At 42.2% G+C, this 18,751-nt stretch overlaps 1 protein-coding gene across 11 annotated transcripts in view; it reads right to left on the reverse strand.

The window, feature by feature from the left end:
* GABRR1 (gamma-aminobutyric acid type A receptor subunit rho1) overlaps positions 1 to 18,751 on the reverse strand; it is a 37,983-nt gene that overhangs the window by 6,879 nt on the left and 12,353 nt on the right. The window contains exons 2-9 of one of the 11 annotated variants that reach the window (XM_081186625.1): positions 13,114 to 13,167; positions 10,935 to 11,041; positions 7,035 to 7,102; positions 5,992 to 6,215; positions 4,693 to 4,775; positions 3,604 to 3,744; positions 2,833 to 2,985; positions 1,056 to 1,252 (exon numbers count right to left, since the gene is read on the reverse strand). In XM_081186625.1, coding sequence (XP_081042751.1) covers positions 1,056 to 1,252; positions 2,833 to 2,985; positions 3,604 to 3,744; positions 4,693 to 4,775; positions 5,992 to 6,215; positions 7,035 to 7,102; positions 10,935 to 11,041; positions 13,114 to 13,167 — 1,027 coding nt within the window. Of the gene's footprint in view, positions 1 to 1,055; positions 1,253 to 2,832; positions 2,986 to 3,603; positions 3,745 to 4,692; positions 4,776 to 5,991; positions 6,216 to 7,034; positions 7,103 to 7,281; positions 7,651 to 7,695; positions 8,398 to 8,450; positions 9,738 to 10,048; positions 10,263 to 10,455; positions 10,711 to 10,934; positions 11,042 to 11,787; positions 11,887 to 11,930; positions 11,948 to 13,113; positions 13,168 to 18,751 lie in introns of those variants that run through there. The other 10 variants (XM_081186629.1, XM_081186634.1, XM_081186633.1 and 7 more) reach the window with 10 other exon arrangements.

The following is an 18,751-nucleotide window of genomic DNA, read 5'->3' on the forward strand; positions in this document are numbered from 1 at the left end:
CCCTCGCTAGTATCTGCCCCGGAGCCGCAGCAAAGGTGTAAAAGAGCCACATGCGGCTCCGGAGCCGCGGGTTGCTGACCCCTGCTCTAATGCAGCCGAGAAAAGGGTGGAAATTAGGGCACCTCCCCACTTTTGCAAGTGCTTTTCTGTTAATAGAGGGCACCATGGAACCAAGCCACATTCAGGCTCATTTTGTCCAATATGAGATAGTCAGTGTGCTTGTGTAGGCTGTATAGCATGAGCATTAAAATTCATGTGAAGAAACTGATGGTTTTTCCAGACCATCCTTCCTATAGTTAGTGCAGTGTTCCATCGCTGTGCCAAGACAGCTGTGAAAAATGTGATTTCCATGCTAGGAAATGAATTGAAAACTAGTGGGAGCCCACCAAGTTGAATGAGTTTTAAAAAAGATTAGACAAATTCTATAAACAGCTACCAGCCACGATGGCTATGTTCCACCTCCACTGTCAGAGGCAACATGCCTCTGAATGCCAGCTGCTGGTAATCACTAGTGGGAGAGTGCTGTTGCAATCAGGCTCTGTTTTGGGGCTTTCCATAGGCATCTCGGCCACTGTGATAACAGGATGCTGGCTATTAACCTGATCTAGCAGGCTGCTCTTAACATGGAAATGTTCAGAGGTGGCATCTGAGCTGCACCATTTCTACCTTTTTTTAAAAAAGTTAGTATTCAGGCATCTCATGTTGCATGTGTAGATCCAACCCGAGTAAAAAAAACAAAAACTGGTTTGAACATACCCTTGGGTAGAACACAGTTTTACTGTTAGACCCCCATTGTGTGTGTGTGAGTGAGTGTGTGACTGTCTGACTGTCTGTCTATCTGTTGTTTGATTCATCTTTAGAATCTACACAGCCAGTGCTTTTTTTGCCAGGGGGTACTCAAGGGTACGCAGTACAGACACCTCTTTTTTTGTTGTTAAAAAGTGTGGCACTTACTGTGATAACTTCATGGTGAGTACCAGCACCTATTTTTCTAGGGGAAAAAGCACCGTACACAACCATTTTATCTGCACGGCACCAAATGACATTACATTTACCTTGTCTCGCAGCTTCCGTTCCTTTCGCTCTTGCACTGTAGTCAAGTAGTTTACTGCTGCGTACTCTAACACCGAAAGGAAGACGAACACAAAACTGACCCAGAGGTAAATGTCCACAGCTTTGATGTAGGAAACCCGAGGCATGGAGGCATTGACGCCCGTGATGATGGTAGACATGGTCAGCACCGTCGTGATCCCTGGAGACATACAATAATCCGTTTGGAGATGTCATTTTGGTGACAAGTTGGCTTTGTTTACCCTAAACAGAGGGCCAAGCGTTTCATTAAGAAATGAAATGCTAGCTTGAGGTGGGCTGCTCTACCTTCTTTGAATAGTGTGCTATCATCTTCCATGGTGTCACCTTTCTCTGGTTGTGGCCTGGTGCAAATTGTGTGCTGGATTGCATGAGCTGATGCATGGATGACCTGTGGGCTGGTGTTATAGTCCTTGGACACAGATTTAGACCAAGGCTGCAGTCCTAAACATATTCACTAGGGAGTAAGCTGTACTGAAAACACTGAGGTTTACTTCTGGGTTGGATTGCATTGCAAACCAGGAATCCAAAGCACAATTACCTAGAGGCCTCATTCAACTTAGACTCAGTTCTCTGCAGATTGTGCTGTAAACTATTCAGTCTCTCAAGGAAGGATGGATAAATCTGACTGTTTCTAGTTTGTTTCACACATTTTAAATCTAAGCTATGATTACGTTCTGTGCCACTTCCACATTCCATTTGAAAAGTATAAATAATTATCTAAAGGACAGGACATTCCTACATATTTAAGTTACGGATCGAAATAGCAATGATGCAAAACAAGAAGGTAAATAGGCAGATGACCACAAAATGTGACAATCTGAAGTCACAGTAGTGCATAATTACCCCTTAGCAAGGGGCCACAACCCTGTATTCGTTACCAATCAATTAATATTGGTCAGAACCAAATAGCTTTGCATATGCAGTTTAATCACTGCTGAAAGTGTGAGCGCAGTGACCACTTTATATCCTATCCCTGTGAGTGAAGACTTTTCTCTCATCATTTACATCAGCAAAAAAAGATTTCCCTGCTTGGGCTTTGACAGAATCCTGCTTTGCACTGGCCCTATGCCGTTGACTAAAGACTTGTGAGAGAAAGAGCAAAAGGTCCAGGAGCTGATACCGTCTCCTTTGGAGTCTATGATGTCACATGCAGTGCTGCAAATATACACTACTCAAACTCTCTCAAGATACTACACCATAAACCCCTGCCTATTTCCTAACAGGCATGAATTCATTGGACTCTGCATAGGCTAGAGAAGAGTACAACTGTAATATCAGAAGCAATGAATTGGGAAGGGAAGAGAGAACTAGGAGATCCAAATACAAATTTAATAAATAATAATCCAGAGAAGATAATCACAGCTATGCCTACTGATGGAACCACTGAAATGTTAAAATATAATTTCCTACTCGATGCTTCATACTCTGCAAAATGTATTACTAAAATTATTTCTCTATTTTACGTTGCTTTCTGAGTATTTAGCTCAGAAAAGTGACTAATAAATAAGCAACGCTTAGCCTATTTCTACAGTGCCATCCCCGAATGTGGATGCATCCAGGCCTCCACCTGCCACAGACCCCCCCCCCCCATGGCCAGCTAATACTCCCCCAACAAATAGGAGAAGGGAGTGAGAAAAAGTCTCAGACATTGCAACGTCACCTGCTGTTCAGACAGACCCTCCTGGATTGGCAATGCTATAAAAAGAGCAGGTCAGACACAGCAAGGTTTGGTTTGTTTACCTAAAGGAACTCTTGCAGGCACAGCTCTGCGGTCTATCCAAAAGGACACCCAGGACAGCATGACCATCAGAGTGGCAGGGAAATAGGTCTGGAGTAAGAAGAAGAAAATATGCCGGCGTAAAGTGAAGTTGATGTAGAGGCGGTTGTACCAGCCTACAGGAGACAAAGAAGGTAGAAGTCAATCACAAAAGCCCAAATCCACACTACATTTAAAGTGATCTTGTACCACTTTAACAGTCATTGCATTCTCCCAAAAAATCCTGGGAACTGTAGTTTATGAAGGGTGCTGACCTCATATAACTACAACTATCCAAACGTTTTGCACACCTTAGATGTACTCCTGAATAATAGAGACTTCAAAACAGCAGTCCCCAAAGATGACTACCATGTTGTTTGCATGGTGGTGGTCATAGAACTTTGAAGCTTTTACTGCACAGCAACTCCTTTCTAAATAGCCTTTTCAAAACGCAGTTGCTACAGGATGAGATTATCACCCTGTTAATAATAAGCTCTCTGAATGAACCCAGTACCAAAGATACTGGGTTACAGCATTGTGCACAAACCCAAATTTGGGGTTCAGGAGCACAATCTGGCATCGGCTGCTGAGCCCTTTGCCCTTTGAAGCCCTTTGAAGACAAAGTGTGACATGATGCCACAGCAGCCTCTCTGGCAAGTCCAAAGACAGTTTCTCCAAGTAGAGATCAAACCTATTTCCATAAAAATCGACAATAATTGAGCCTTGTCCAGCCTTTATTGTCAAAATTCACTCGCCTGTGCTGCTATAAAAGGCAAGTTTGGTGGTAGTGTGAAACTCTTGTATGAGGAACTGGGATAGCGATATCCTCTCATCTGTTTTCAGGGAGTCGTTGCCATTCTTCCAGTACAGCATGAGATCATCTTCAGTGTAAGCATCTAGAAAGGGAGGAAATATTAACTCATTTATTGTAATGAAGCCAGTTGGCACTGTGGCCTAAGTCGCGTACCGAATGCTATCTTACTGTCAACAGATATACACCATATAGTCCAGTGACAGGATTTTATTTTCTATTTAATATGAGCTCTTATTTACTTTTCTCTCATTTAAGTGAATAGCTGCTGTTGACATATATGAGAATAAGGAAAGGACCTGAGAGCAGAGTCTTTAACATCAATGTTGGGGGGTGGAGGACATGTATTGCCTCTGCTTCTTCGCAATTCCCAGTTTCACCTCTGAAAATATCATCCATTTCTTTTTTAATCAAGTGGAAGCAAAAGGTGGGCAGCTGTTAATTTATAAATTTTTACATTAATAATTTTACTTACTCCTTTTTTTGCACAATGCTTTATGATGCCAGTAATTAGCCACAACAAGAGATAAGAAAACAAGGGGCACTGTACTGTCTGTAGACTGTTTGCTGGAGTATAAGCTGTAGGCTATTCCGCAACATTTTTTTTTAAAAAAAACCACATAATTATTATTTTAGGCTCCTCGTCATCCAATCTAGTCACAGACCTGCAAGGGCCATGACTTGCAGGGGCAGTAGAGGAGGGAGTTTGTACTCGGTCGCCTTTTGCAAGAGGGCTTTAACTGAAATTAAAGTAGCCACAGAGAAGAAGCAGGGTGTTTGTTCCTATATCTTTGTGAGAAAAAAGGAAAAAAAGAATTGTGGGACAATTCATTGTGAGCTGTGCTCACTCTTCTTAGGGCAGCAGTACCAATTATGTGCGCACAGCACTCATGCTGAGGTTGCATAATTTCTCCAGCACACAGCTATGGAAAGCACAGGAACACCCTTTCAGAATAAAAGCACACAACCCCTATTTTGAAACAAAATGTGAGCCATCAGCATTGGGCCTTCTGCAGAGATCCCGTTTACTTACAGCTTTCAATTTCCAGTGAACACGTTTGCGTGTCAAGGGGAAAGCGACTAAAATCCATGTTACACATAGCTGTTACAGTAACCCTAGAAACAGAATAAGCATATTTAAAATGTCTTCCTTTTACATGATTAAAAAGCGACATATTTTAAAAAGAAAACACAAAGCAGGAATAATGCACGTTAGATGCATGCCTAGTTTGTAACACTTTCACATGTTTCAAGGCAGTACAATTCTTTATATATGGAGAAGTAATTCCTTTGCATTCAACTAGGGTCACTCCCTAAGGCTGTAGTCCTCTGCACACATACCTAGGAGCAGGGGCGCCGGCTCCTTGGGACCAAGGCACTATGGGGACCCCTATCTTTTTTTTAAGAGGGTGGGGCCCCCTCAATATTCAAAGGGCCCCATGCACGACGTCAGGACATTGTACGATGTGTGTGACATCAAGACGTTGCGTCGGGCCCCCTCAATCATCTGGAGAAGCTGGTGCTTCTGCCTAGATGTCCCAATGATCCAATGGAAGTACGTCTCATTCAACATGCACATGGTAGGCTGTGTTGGCTGCACTGATTAGGGAAGAAATCACTCATGGGGTCTTGCTTCTGAATTAACAGGTCTGGCTTGCGCTGAAAAGAAGTGAACCAGATTTGTGGTGGGAGGTACCCTGCTGACTTAGGAGCAAAAAAGGGTTGTCTTATACACCAAACTTGGCACACGTGAATCCCCAAAGCAGGACAACACCCAGACAACACTGTCAGGAGACCTTTGCCATTCTTGACTTTTGTTACAAGTTGTGAAATTGACTGATAACAAATATTATGCTTACTTATCTCTAGTGAATCTAACCCCTGACATTCCAGCATAAGGTCCACTGCTGAGCTCTGGAGCACCCTTGCCCTGCTTCTCCTTGCTGTTGCTATTGCTAAGTCTGCAAGCAGTGACAAATGCAAAAGAGAAGGAACAGCAGCACCTCATTCTGGGCAGTGTGAAGAGTGGGCCCAGAGGGAGACCCAAGGGAATGGGCAGTAATGGCTATGGCAAAGGAGAGGGTCCACTGAGAGCATCGTTCTCAAGGGCCCCTCCAAATCTGAAGCTGACAATGGCTCCGTCCACCAGATGACTCTCCATATACACTAAGTCATCTGTTATTCTGAACTTGGATAATGTTAGTGGCACAAACTTGTGATATGTCTTGATCTGGGTTACACCCACTGAGAATTCATGCACACAGCCATACAAGAGATGAGGTTGGCATGCTTCCAGAAGCTCAACCAAGCATTTTTGTGGATTTCTCCTTACCTCAAGCTGTAAAGCACCTTCCCATCTGGCTGGACCCGGAGCATGACGTTATCTGTGGTGGTGTCGTGGATAAAGGATCGTTTGGAATGCACAAAGAACATATCCGGCACCCAGATCTTTTTCACTAGTCTGCCATCAAAGGTCATGCTTTGGTTGTTGGTACTTGGAAACGATAGCCTTTCATCTTTCCAGTAGTGTCTAAGGTAAAGTGTCATGGTGAAGTCCTAGCATAAGCCAGAAATTGAGACAGGGAAAAATTAATTCACATTAAAAAGGTAAACGAAAAGGACACCTGACAGTTAAGTCCAGTTGCGGATGACTCTGGGGTTGCGGCGCTCATCTCGCTTTACTGTCCGAGGGAGCCGGCGTATAGCTTCCGGGTCATGTGGCCAGCATGACAAAGCTGCTTCTGGCAAACCAGGGCAGTGCACGGAAACGCCATTTACCTTCCCACTGAAGCGGTACCTATTTATCTACTTGCACTTTGATGTGCTTTCAGACTGCTAGGTTGGCATGATTAATTCACATTACTATTTTTTAATCCATAAATATTTCTTAGTCCAATGTAATAAAGGAAATAAGTTTTACACTGCAATTGTAAGATTCAGGTAGAATGGCAAAGACATCCTACAAGTGTTTGGCTGCCCCTGTTCCATAGTTAAAGATGTGCTGTATTAAATACATTTTTTCCCATTGGAATATTGGACTGGATTTGAAACTAATGTACAAATCCATGTCTTAGGTCATACCCAAACCATACATTTAAAGCATTCTTAAACCAATCTAACAGTCATGGTGCTCCCTCCCCCAAGAATCCTGGGAACTATAGTTTGTTAAGTGTGCTGGGAATTGTAGGTCAGTTACCAGGATTCTTTGGAGGAAACAATGTGGTTAAAGTGTTTGGTGTGCGTGCAGCCTAAGTGTTTCCCCCTCAGTAATCTCTTTTCCTACTCCTAACATGATTTCTGTTTTTCAGAGTAGCCCATTCCATAAAACCTCTTGTTCAGAAAGAACAACCATCCAAACATGGGCATGACACTTACCATGTCAACCTCTGAAATACTGTCCAGGCTTTCAACTTGTACATCTACTCCGACAGGAATGGCAGGGCCTATAAAAAACACAGCATGCAACGCATCAGAATTGTTTATATGTTTTTAAAAGAGAACACATGAAGAAGTATTTTGCAGTAGGGCTCTCACAAAGAAGGGAAGCATGCAAAATGGTTTGCTGGCTGCCATGTCTAAGGACACAGGCAGTTACCGCACAGCAAAGGACTCCAAATCATACCTGGGTTATTTGTCATTAGCTGCCAAGAATTAACTTAGGGGTGAGCTGAACCTTCTAACAACGAAACATTAACATTAAAGAGAAGCACACAGTTGCTAGGTGAGATCACAGGCCATTTGCACCTCTGGGCTGGTTCCCAGGCAAACTAGAGGCCTTCACAGACCGGAGGACTTCAGATGTTTTAGACTACACTGCAATGCTGGCTGGTGCTGATGGGATACATAGTCAAAAACATCGGAAGAATACCAGGTTGGCAAAGGCTGGTTTAATATGGAACAGGTAAACCATGCATTGTGTTTTCCCTTAACTAATTACAGAGATCCTGATGCTCGCAGTGAAAGCAACATACAGGAGGCTTATCATTTACTCCTCCAGCAAGAGAGGATGAAGATTGAATGTGCCACCCCTACTCACAAAGTAAGAAGCACGGGGGGTCCCTTTGGGCAGACCAATATCTAAAAAGCCAGGACATCAAAAATGAAAATGATATTGATATATACGCAAAACACTTATGGCCTATTCACACATGCAGGTTCATTACTTAGCTCTCAATTAGGAACATAGGAATCTGCCTTATACCAAGTCAGACCGATGGTCCATCTAGCTCAGTATTGTCTACATAGCTGTGGCTCTCCAGGATGTTAGACAAAAAGATATCTCCCAGCTCTACCTGGAGATGGCTGAGATTGCACATGGAACCTTCTGCATCCTAAGCAGATGCTCTACCATTGAGCTACAGTCCTTCCCCAAGTGCTATAACCACCTGTCTGCCTCCATCAATAAGTTCCATGATCAAGGAGAAGCAAGGAGAATACGAAAACATGGTTTGAGACATTTGACACTTTGTACAGTCATGATGTTGCAGACACACTTGTTTGAACTCAGCCAAATATGTGTACCACTTTCCACTTTTTATACTTAGGAGATAAATATTATCATTTCTATTTCAGCAAAGATTATCTTAGTAAAATGCATACACAAATTCTACATGAGTTAATAATGCAATTACAGAACATGAGATTTGCTAAAAGCATAAAGGTCCATGAACAGTGCTGGACAAAAAAACAACAACAAAAAACCCTTAACCTTTTACAACTAATTGAACTTGTATTGTGCATATTGCGCATGTAGTAACAATAAGCTTCCCTCATCAAGGGGTAAAATAGTACCGGTAGTTTGGATTTGAATGACCATCTGTCAGCCAGGAAAGGGTAGATAAATTACAACATTCTTTAATCTGGTGGGGCATAAGAAAGCATGTTTTCCTAATCCTCTGTCCTAAAAGCTTGGATTTTGTATAGCACGCAACCACAATGCTGGAAGTAAAACATTAACCTGGAGCAATCTAAAATATTCTTTCTGTAGTGAAAATGCTAGGTCAGCAAAATGGTGCATTAGTTGATGACATATTATATATATTAGGGCTGGGGAACCATTTTCAATTTGATGGTTTTATTCCCTTCTGGGCAGCATTCAAGGGGCCACATGGTGGTGGTGAGCAGGCAGGGCTGGAGACAAAAGTGGGTGGAGCAAGAAATGTAAATTTTACTCTTCTACAGTAGGCTAGTTTCTGCAAACACCCACATGCCCCTCTGAGTTCTCCATCCGGGCAGCTAAGAGGCATTATCAGTCTTCAAAGGCACATTCCAGCCAGGCAAAAACACTGGAGAAGGGTATGAAGCCGGGCTGGTGAGAGGTGGGGCCTGAGGAGGGAGTGGGGCCTCAGGCAACTCCCAAAGGCCAGATAGGTAAGGCTTACAGGGCTGCACTTGGCCCCAGGGCCTGAGGTTCCTCACCTCTAAAATAAACGAATGTGCATGTACACACACAGTCGCTGTGAAATAAAGCCTTGGGATTTCACTGCCATCTGCAGAGAAATATGACCCAACCAGGCAGTAAGATTCAGCTTAATGCCATGAAATTTATTTTTAATAGAAGGCATGTCCATTTTTAGAACAGGCATGCCTAATTTTTTGTATTCTCAGGATTCTGTTTTTGTATACTCAATATACTCTGCTCTATGCCTCAAACACTCCTCCAGTCAAAGTGTATTTTGCCAGTCACGTTTCTGGTCTTCATTTCAAATAAATGCTTATCCTGCAGCTTCCTGGTGTTCGTGTAACAAATGTTATTGTGGGGTAGAGGGTTGTCCTGTTTCTGCTGCACTGTGGCTCTTTCAGACAGCGATAATATAATAGCATTGGGGAAAGAAAGCACAAAGAAAGTGGATTTAATCCAACATGTGCCACAGAATACATCCACAATAAAATACCAGTCTGGAGGGGTTCTAAGGCTTCCATTTATAATTTAAGTTTATGAGGGAATTGTACTTATCTGCACATAACATTGTACTTAAAAAAATATTCTCTGGCAATTCAGATAGGCCAATAAGCTTGCAAGAGATACGCTGCAGAAACAAACAAAAGCTCATTGTTCCTAAGCTTTTCAAAAAGGCAACTGCCCATCAGTTAAGAGAGACGAACTAGCCAGCAAAGCCAAACAAACGTCACATTTAAACCACCATCCGTAATAACCCTCAAGCAAAGGGCAGTTCTTATGTTCTTATATGAGGAATATGATAGAGCCAAACTGAAGGCACTTTAGCACAACAGGAGCGTTTACTGAGCTAAATAAGGTCACAGACATATTTGTGGCTTAATTTCAGTCAGGCATCTGAACCCGTTTTAAAAACCAGAGCTGAGCCCTTCAATACGGAAATAAGAAAAAGTGCCACAGAAAATACTCTTCCCTATTGCCCTCAAAATACCCTTTTCCTCCCACATCTGGGATTAGCGGGGGAGGGCACTGATTCACTCTCCTAAAAAATATATATTACTTGAGTTTTATCAAAATATAACCACTTCACTCAAGCAAACAAGCCACATCAGCTGCTTGTCACATTCCCCCCCCCCAGCCTCTGCGACCACCTGGTTTCATCCTTAACACAAGGGGGCGGAGCCTGTGGTACTCCAGGTGCTATTGGACTCCAATTCCCATCATCCCCAACTAGTACGGTCAATGAAGCAGGGAGTGATGGGAACTGTAACCTGACAACATATGGACAGCCACAGGTTCTCCACCCCGGCTTTAACAGCTTAATGGCAGGCAGGTATTCAATGTACACAGCTCTTCTCAGCATCAGGATGCAGCAATAGAGGAAGCTGCACTTATTACCGTATATTTCCGCCTGCCCTGGCGTTAACTGAATGCACAGTGACTCTGTGAGGGTAGTCAGGGCCGACCTACTCATGAGGTTGGCTGAGGCAGCACCCCAGGTGGCAGAATGCCAAGAGGCGGCCTGCCCATCCTGCTTTCTCCACCGCTGGCAGAGAAGAGGCAGGGGCACTGGCTTCCAGGGAGATCTCACAAGATCCTGTGCACTCCATGTGATCTTGCCAGAACCCGCCATCACTGCTGCTGCCACATGACCCAGGTAAGGGAGGCTTTGGTGATGCGGAATGACACCTTCCTGTTTTGCCTCAGGCGGCAAAGTAGGACGTGCCACTCCTGAGGGGAGTGCATGAAAGCTAAACTTCAGGGTTAAAGCAAGGGAATACCTTTACCTGTAGATATTGACTATTCCTATAGACTTCTTTTATTTAAGAAAACACAGAGAGGAAAAGAGATTATCATCAGAAATTTACATGTCATACCTCCAAAACCTGGCCGCATGCTGAAGTCATGGTCATCTATTCTCAGAAGTTGCTCTGACTTTGTAAGTGGTGATTTGGTGATATCAGGACTTCGTTTCAATATTGGACTATGTGGAAAAAGAGAAAAGCACAATTACACAACTGTACTACTGCACTATTCCTTAATGTGGGTTCTCCAGGGGGCTCACAGAACACTAATCTGGTGTGTGGAGACACAAATCAAGTAATTGTATTGGTTAAATGCCTAAAAAATAGTCCAGCCCCAATATTTCCTAGAGTGGTGGATAACCTCGCCGAGTTCATTGGCCGTTCAATCCTATGCCTGTTTTCTCAGAAGTAAGTTCTGCAGTGTTGAATGGAACCTCCTCTCAGAAAAGAGCATATAAGATTACAGACTGAGGAGATGAAATGACATTTGACATGTCACTGACTTCATCTCCTCCAGCTCTGCTCAAGTAACTGGACCCACCAACAACCACGGACTAGTAGGGGAGCTATGCAAAACCTTTGAAAAATAACCCCATATGATCTGGTGTATTTTTAGACAGCTAGTGTGATAGGAGTGCTAAAGCACGTTTCAGCTTCTTCAGTCCCTATTGAACAAACACAACATTGTGCAGCGTGTAGCACGCTATCTAATGTATCTTTACCGTAATTGCTAAGTAAACAGGAATAGGGGCAGGGCCAGGAAGCACTGAGAAGTGAATTGTAAGCAAGTCTAAGATAGTTTTGTGACAGGCATTAAAGAAACAATGCTGAAAAGCCAACTGGCTGCAGCCCAAGTGCAAATGTGGCAAGTTGGGAACCCAGCCAGGCCGGAAGCACATTTGCAGAGAAAAGGCTTCTTCCATACCTGCTCCAGGTATCTTAGGAAAAGCAAAGAGAGCCTTAAAGAGGGGACGGCGAAAACACAGAAGCAGTTACTTCAGAACAGTCACCTCAGCTTAGGCCCACCTCCACACACACACACCCCAGAAGCCAAATGTAGCCCATCACTGGAGACGCGGCAAAGCAGTTCTTCCTGTCTGTCTGGGCTTGTCAAATCGGGAAGCTGCCATGCATGCGACAGGCCTCATACAGGGCTGATGTGCAGGCTGCATTTAGCTGGATGAGTATAAAGTTGTGCTAGTTCTGCTTGGGAAGCAAATTTGGTTGCACAGTCTAGGCGGTCTGAGCTGGATGTGTGCCTGGTTTATCTCGAAAGCAGGGCTGAGGTAATTTGCTGCTCAGGCCCACAGCTTCGATTTCAAGTTTGCAACACGCTGGTTACTTGATATGTTGACAGGGACTTGGTAGTGGTACTCGAGCCTAAATACTTTTGCTCCACTGTAACCATTGGAAATAGACTCGAGATCAAGAGCTCCGCTGGCCGGCTGCTTGTTTTCACCATTACCAGTATCACCTAGCAGAATGGGAGGGAGAGGTAGCATCTTCCGTTGGCTTTCATACCCCTGGATTTAATTTTGTATAGGAAGCTGCTTTGTACTGAATCAGATCACTGGTCCACCTAACTTAATATCTTCTAACTGGCAGCAGCTCTCCAGTTTCAGACAGGGCTCCATGCCAGCCCTTTCTGAAGATGCTAGGAACTTCCTGCATGCAAAGCAGGTGCTCTACCACCTGCTATTGGTCCCAGACAACAATCATGCCTCCTGAAAACAGCTCAAAGTGACAGGCTTCTGGCATGACTTCTTGCCCAAAGGAGAAGTCTCTCTCTCCCTGCCTCCCCTGTGTGTATGTGTGTTGGCTGATGTAAAGCTAGCAGCATCCAGCAGCTTTGTGTGGATCTCTCCCCTTTTTGAGTCTCTTGTGCCATGTTTACTACAACCTCCTAAGCCCAGGTTATTATACTTAGTTATTAGTAGTGCATAGTTTATGATGCACCAGCATCTTCTAACTTCATGTATATAGTGTGAATAATTGTCTTGTGACTTGAGGCTCTAAAACACTTCACGTTGAACTGTGTGGCAAAGAGTTTTCCTCACTGTCAAGTCTGAAATAGCTGACAATGGAAAAGAACCAAGATCTTGAAGCTCTGCTGTGTTACTCTTCTAGTTACACTGGCATGGGTGTGATCTGAAAACTTTATCAGTACTGACTTCTGCTGAGGGTAGGGGTGGTTACAAAGGAGAGAAGGCATAGGAAAGGACATTGGCCTGTTCAATTTTTAGTAGCATACCTGCCTTGCTTGTGTGATTCTCCATGTGTTTCTCTTCTCTGTCTTTGAGGCCGACTATGAACAAAAACAAAAAATGATAGGTTGCGTATGTTCACAATCTTCTAGAAAGTTACAATGATATCTTCTTAGTGCAAATCACATACGGTATTTCATCCTTGACACACTATATTGACACTCGAGATTAACTTTTCCTTTTTTCCTTTTTATGACTATAAATTTTATTATCATAAGCACTAAAGACAAAAATCCATTATTAAATTAATTCGTCTACAAATACAGAAATGTTATATAAATATTGGATACATACTGTACAAACACATTCAACATTTTTCAATATAACCCAATGTTTTATTTTAATTTATAAAATAATCATAGTTCTAAAATGAGATTACTTTAGCCAGCCATATTTAATATGCAACTAGACTTCAAATATATTTAAATATATGTCTGCTTCAATAAACTATATGCATTTGTTTCCTCCTGCATCCTTACATTCCAATACAGTATGATATAAACAAGCCTCACATTTCAATGAATCATCTTGCTGTCGGCCTTCCCTAATCCTTATTATATTTGTAAGTTTGAGCATTTGAACCATATCTCAGAACTTGGTTAGCCAATTTTCTTTTTCTGGAGGATCTTATTCTTGCCCCACTCCACATGCTTGACATATAGGCATTATCCACACCTTACATTTAATGCACACCCAACAGCACATAACTTCGCCCAAAGAAACATAGAAACTGCAATTTGTTAAGGATTCTAGGGATTGTACTCCTGTGAGATGGGAACTACAGTTCCCAGGACTCTTTGGGGGAAAATCATGTGCTTTAAAGCCAGGGTGACATAAGAAGGTGAAGGATAATTTATTCATCTTCCTGTAATGCAACTTCCTTGATGTATCCAAACAATATTACTGTATTAGAGATCTTGATGCAGTTCGTATTCCACAGTTTCACTTATTTCCATTAATATTTGGTGCCAATATGATCTGCTCTATGAAGATGACCAGAGAATATGGAAAATTTGATTAAACTGACACCTCCAGCATAAGCTACTAACATTGGGATATGTTCTATTTAATCTTTTTTGAGGGGGAATCTCACTGCAAAAAAAGTTTTTAATTGCAGTGTGAAACTTAGATGATTGGTCTGCAGAAGCGGGAGAGTGAAGTAGAGGCAGGAGGTTGTAAAATTACACAGAACCCCTGGGTAATGCTCATGGAACAAAGGATAAACATCTGCTGTATAGAGTCAAGTTCTCATAGCCTTTACTCAATCCTGAGGGGAAAGGAGAACAGGTGAAGCTATCGTTTTCTAATTCCCTCCACCCCAGTCACTGTTTTTAGAAGGCTACAGGAGCATTTTTTTCTGGCTAAAATGGATGGATTTTAATAAGGGTCTTAAATAAAGGGTCTTATTAAGAGCCCCCTGCCTTTCTCCCCATAATTTGAGCTCTGCAGAACATGAGACAATAACATTGTGAGTGAACTGATATTAACACTTTAGTAGCAACAACAACAGCAGTGCACAAAATAATTGTTCAGACATTTTAAGCCACATTTTAAAACAATTTGATTATCTTCCAGGTAGATTAGAACACCAAGTGGCTCAGGTTTTTCTCAGGTTAATCTCCATGGTTCAGGTGCGGACTAACAATGTCATAAGACCCTGCCCAATAGGAGGTGTTCTCTGTTTCCACACAAGCCAAATGCATTTCAGAATGTGTCACAAAATGCAAGACAGCTTTTAACTGTTCCACTGAAAGGCACTTTCAAAACACCAAAAGAACAATGTACCAACAATATGAAGATGACGGTGTGGGTGCACTGACCCAAAAAATGTGTCTGCAGAAGACAATGAATGCACTTTATGGCCGTGTGTGTCTACACACTCGGAGTTGTTGAAAGTGGCGTACTCAGAGTGGTGCAACATCCCATCCAGGCTCAGAATACATTACCCTGACAACACTAAACCAACCTATTTGTGCCACAGTGGCTGAGGTAGGCTCTGTCAAGCCAGGTGCTGCCATCAAAATCTAGTGAATTCAAGGGACTCCCTGGAGTCAAAGATGCACAGTGCATTCTGGGGAAATATATGACCCAGAGAGAGACTTCAGGTCACTTGATGTACTCTGACAGTTGCCGACTTCTTTCAGGTTGGGCCCCTACTAAAAGAGGATCTTCTAAATTAGCACACTTGTGAGGGGCGAAGCAAGCAAAGTAAGCTTTTAAACATGTAAAATCCAGGCTTAATGAATGAAAAATGATGCATCATGTTAGCAGACTCATTTGATAATCTCTCCTCTTGTCTCTGTCAATTCAGGTGCACTTTGCATTGTCTTATGTAAGCACACATACACACTAGCAAAGGAAATTCATTATCAAAATAGCTTTTGGTAATAACAGAAAGCAACTAAAAGCATTGGAAAATGTAGGAGAAGGCTAGTCTATATTCTTTTCTTAGGGAATTTGATGAGCTAATGCGTGAAATTTGGCTAGCAAAATGGACTCAGAAAGCAGACAGGTGTTGGAACATGAACTTTTAACATCCACACCCCCCCCTAGAATTAACTGTGCAGAATGTTATAATAACCACAAAACAAGATTTTTAAAATGTTAAAGTCACTTTGTTATGGAAACTAACGAAGCATTATTATCCCTCATCAAGAAACACATACTGAAACATGCTTACAACATGCTATTTCTGCAATTTATGAGAATTGTTTTACTATTTCTGCTTTAAGTTCTGTGACATGTTTTTATATCATCTCATTTTTGTAAACCATCCCATGACTATTTTTGGTGGAGGGTGATATAGAAATCTCTTAATAAAAAATTCACACATGCACACAAACTATGTCTGCACACATCTCTCTACACTGTAGAGCTTATAGCAGTGGTGGCCAAATTTGGCCCTTCAGCTGTTTTTTAACTACAACTCCCATCATCCCTAGCTAACAGGACCAGTGGTCAAGGTTGATGGGAATTGTAGTCCCAAAACAGCTAGAGGGCCAAGTTTGGCCGCCACTGGCCTATAGGATTGTAAGGCTCTGAAAGCCAAGCATCATGCAATGCCAATTCCTTTACTGAACCAGGCTCTTCATTGCCAAACATTTGTAACTGTTCAACCCATCTAATCCAGATTAATAGTGTACCATAAAAAGAAAGCAAAAAGGTTCAAAGTGTAATGTGCCAACCGATGCCTTGGAGGTGAAGGGAGGTCAGTAGAACAAATATAGATGACTCAAGCAAGTGAACTAAGCTGCAGGGGAACTGAAAACCTTCCAAATGCAGCAGTAAGATAAACCAAAACAAGCATTGCCTCTTGACTCCTGATACCCTTGGACAGGGTACCCACTTGAACAGCCCACTGGCAGCAAAAAAATGTCCTGGACAGCATGCAACAACAAGCTGTCTTTTAAATTTCCCACAATGCCCAGGAGCAAATGCTACATTGGTTGCTTTCGGGCATTGTGGGACATTTAAAACCCTGACTCACAGTTGACTGCCATTGCTACCAGCAGGTCAGCTTGTGGCTGGAGGAGGTGGGGGACCCATGTAGGAGGGGTTTCATAGAAAGCACTTTCCTAAGGGTTCCCAAACCTGGAACTGATCCTGGATTGTCCATATTGATACCATAATTGGGTGGGATTCAATCACAGATCGGCAAATTTAGGTTGCACTCTTGTGCAACAAACACAACCTGCCCCTCAGCAGATTTTTTTGCAATAAGGAAAGTGACAGGAAAATGTGCTGGAAAGTGTGGTAGAACAGTTGCTTCATGCAAACAAATCGGAATGAATGCTCAATACACAGGCAACATCTATTTATTTATTTTTTAAATAATATTTATTACTTTTCCAACAATTTAAACACTACACACAGAAAAAGAACAATACAATACAATACACAAACACCACACAACACCAACACATCAACAAAACAAAACAAAAACAATTCAAAACACATCAAACAACTTCAATATCCTATCTTTCATTGACTTATTTCAACGGCCTCCTCACACCTCCCTTTTTGTATTCCATTTCTATTAATTGTTTCAGCAATTCCTTTCCATCTTCCTCTGTTTTCTATCCTATAATTATCTTAACACATTCTAACCTTATTTTTCCTTTAATATTCTATTAATCTAGTTATACTTAATTCCTTATAACATTTCTACTAAAGCCATATAACCTCATTCCAACATTCTTCTAACATTCATTAATTTTACAATATTTCTGTAAATAGTCTTTAAACTTTTTCCAGTCTTCTTCCACCAACTCTTCTCCCTGGTCTCGGATTTCTGCCAGTCATTTCTGCCAGTTCCATATAGTCCATCAACTTCATCTGCCATTCTTCCCGGGTAGGTAAATCTTGTGTCTTCCAATACTTCACGATGAGTATTCTTGCTGCTGTTGTTGCATAAGTAAAAAAAGCTCTATCCTTCTTTAACACCAATTGGCCGACCATGCCCAGGAGAAAGACCTCTGGTTTCTTCAGGAGGGTATATCTAAATACCTTTTTCATTTTGTTATAAATCATCTCCCAGAATGTCTTAATCCTTGGGCATGTCCACCAAAGGTGAACTCTAATCCTCAGATTCATCTGTTTTTCTTTAAGTTCAATCATAGCAAGCGTCAACTTATGTTCATCAAGTTGCCTCTGTAGGGCTGGTACTCTCTCTCTCTCTCCAGCTGTGTCACTTTACATTCAGCAGCAACAGCTTTGTCCCTGGCTTCCTCCTCAGTTTGCCGTATCAAAGTAGACCCCTGTATCAATTTCTGGGTGGTTTCTGTATTGGTATTGTTTATACTTTCTGTATTTAAGTCGATTTTAGTAATTGCAACATCCACTTTCACATTTATCACGTCTATTTTCTTGTGAAGCTGTTCCAGTGAATCATTTATCTTATGTAATGCAACCGCCAAGGCCTCTTCTGCCGACATTCCTCTTGGTTTTGAGTGTACTGGTACAGAGGCAGCAGACCTTAATGTTTTTTCAGCAGTTGACTGGTCTGTTTTTTCCTTTCCATTTGCCATAGCACTTAAAAGATTCAAGGTCAGTCCCAGAGTCTCACAGTTTTTTATCTTGCAGCTGGAAATTCCCCTAGCCCAGCTCTTATAAAGTGACCAGTTTCAAAGGCTTCCACTAGGGGGAAACAGTTTCTATTTATATTAGTCAATAGTGTCCTCTTTTAAACACAGTTCAAACAATCCAAAGTTAGTTTCAGTTTTCAGTTACTTTTACTCCTTTTTAAAAGCAGCCGGAGACAGTAGAAACAATGTATTTTCTCTTATGCTAGCTGTCAATGAACGTTCTAAACACTGTCAATGAACATTCCAAAAAACGTCAGTCCTGCTAGCAGCCCGTTCCCAGGGTCAGAGCGGCGGTGTTTTAGCTCTCTTCGCTCTCTCCTGCAGGCATACTCAGTCCATGACTCCCCCCTCTTCTCCTGCCTCCAAGGGGGGAGTTTAATGTTCTTTACCGATGGAAATTTAGTCTTTTACAAAAGGCTTTCCAAGACTTCAGCTTGCAGCCTCATTGCCTCTGTCTATTTACAAAAGGGGAAGGCGGACTTCCTGTATTGAACCTCCCCATTACGATACCAAATTAAACGTTTAAAAGTCCAATTCTCCC

The sequence above is a fragment of the Podarcis bocagei genome (assembly GCF_964188305.1).
Source record: "Podarcis bocagei genome assembly, chromosome: 3".
NCBI classification, from domain to species: Eukaryota; Metazoa; Chordata; class Lepidosauria; order Squamata; family Lacertidae; genus Podarcis; species Podarcis bocagei.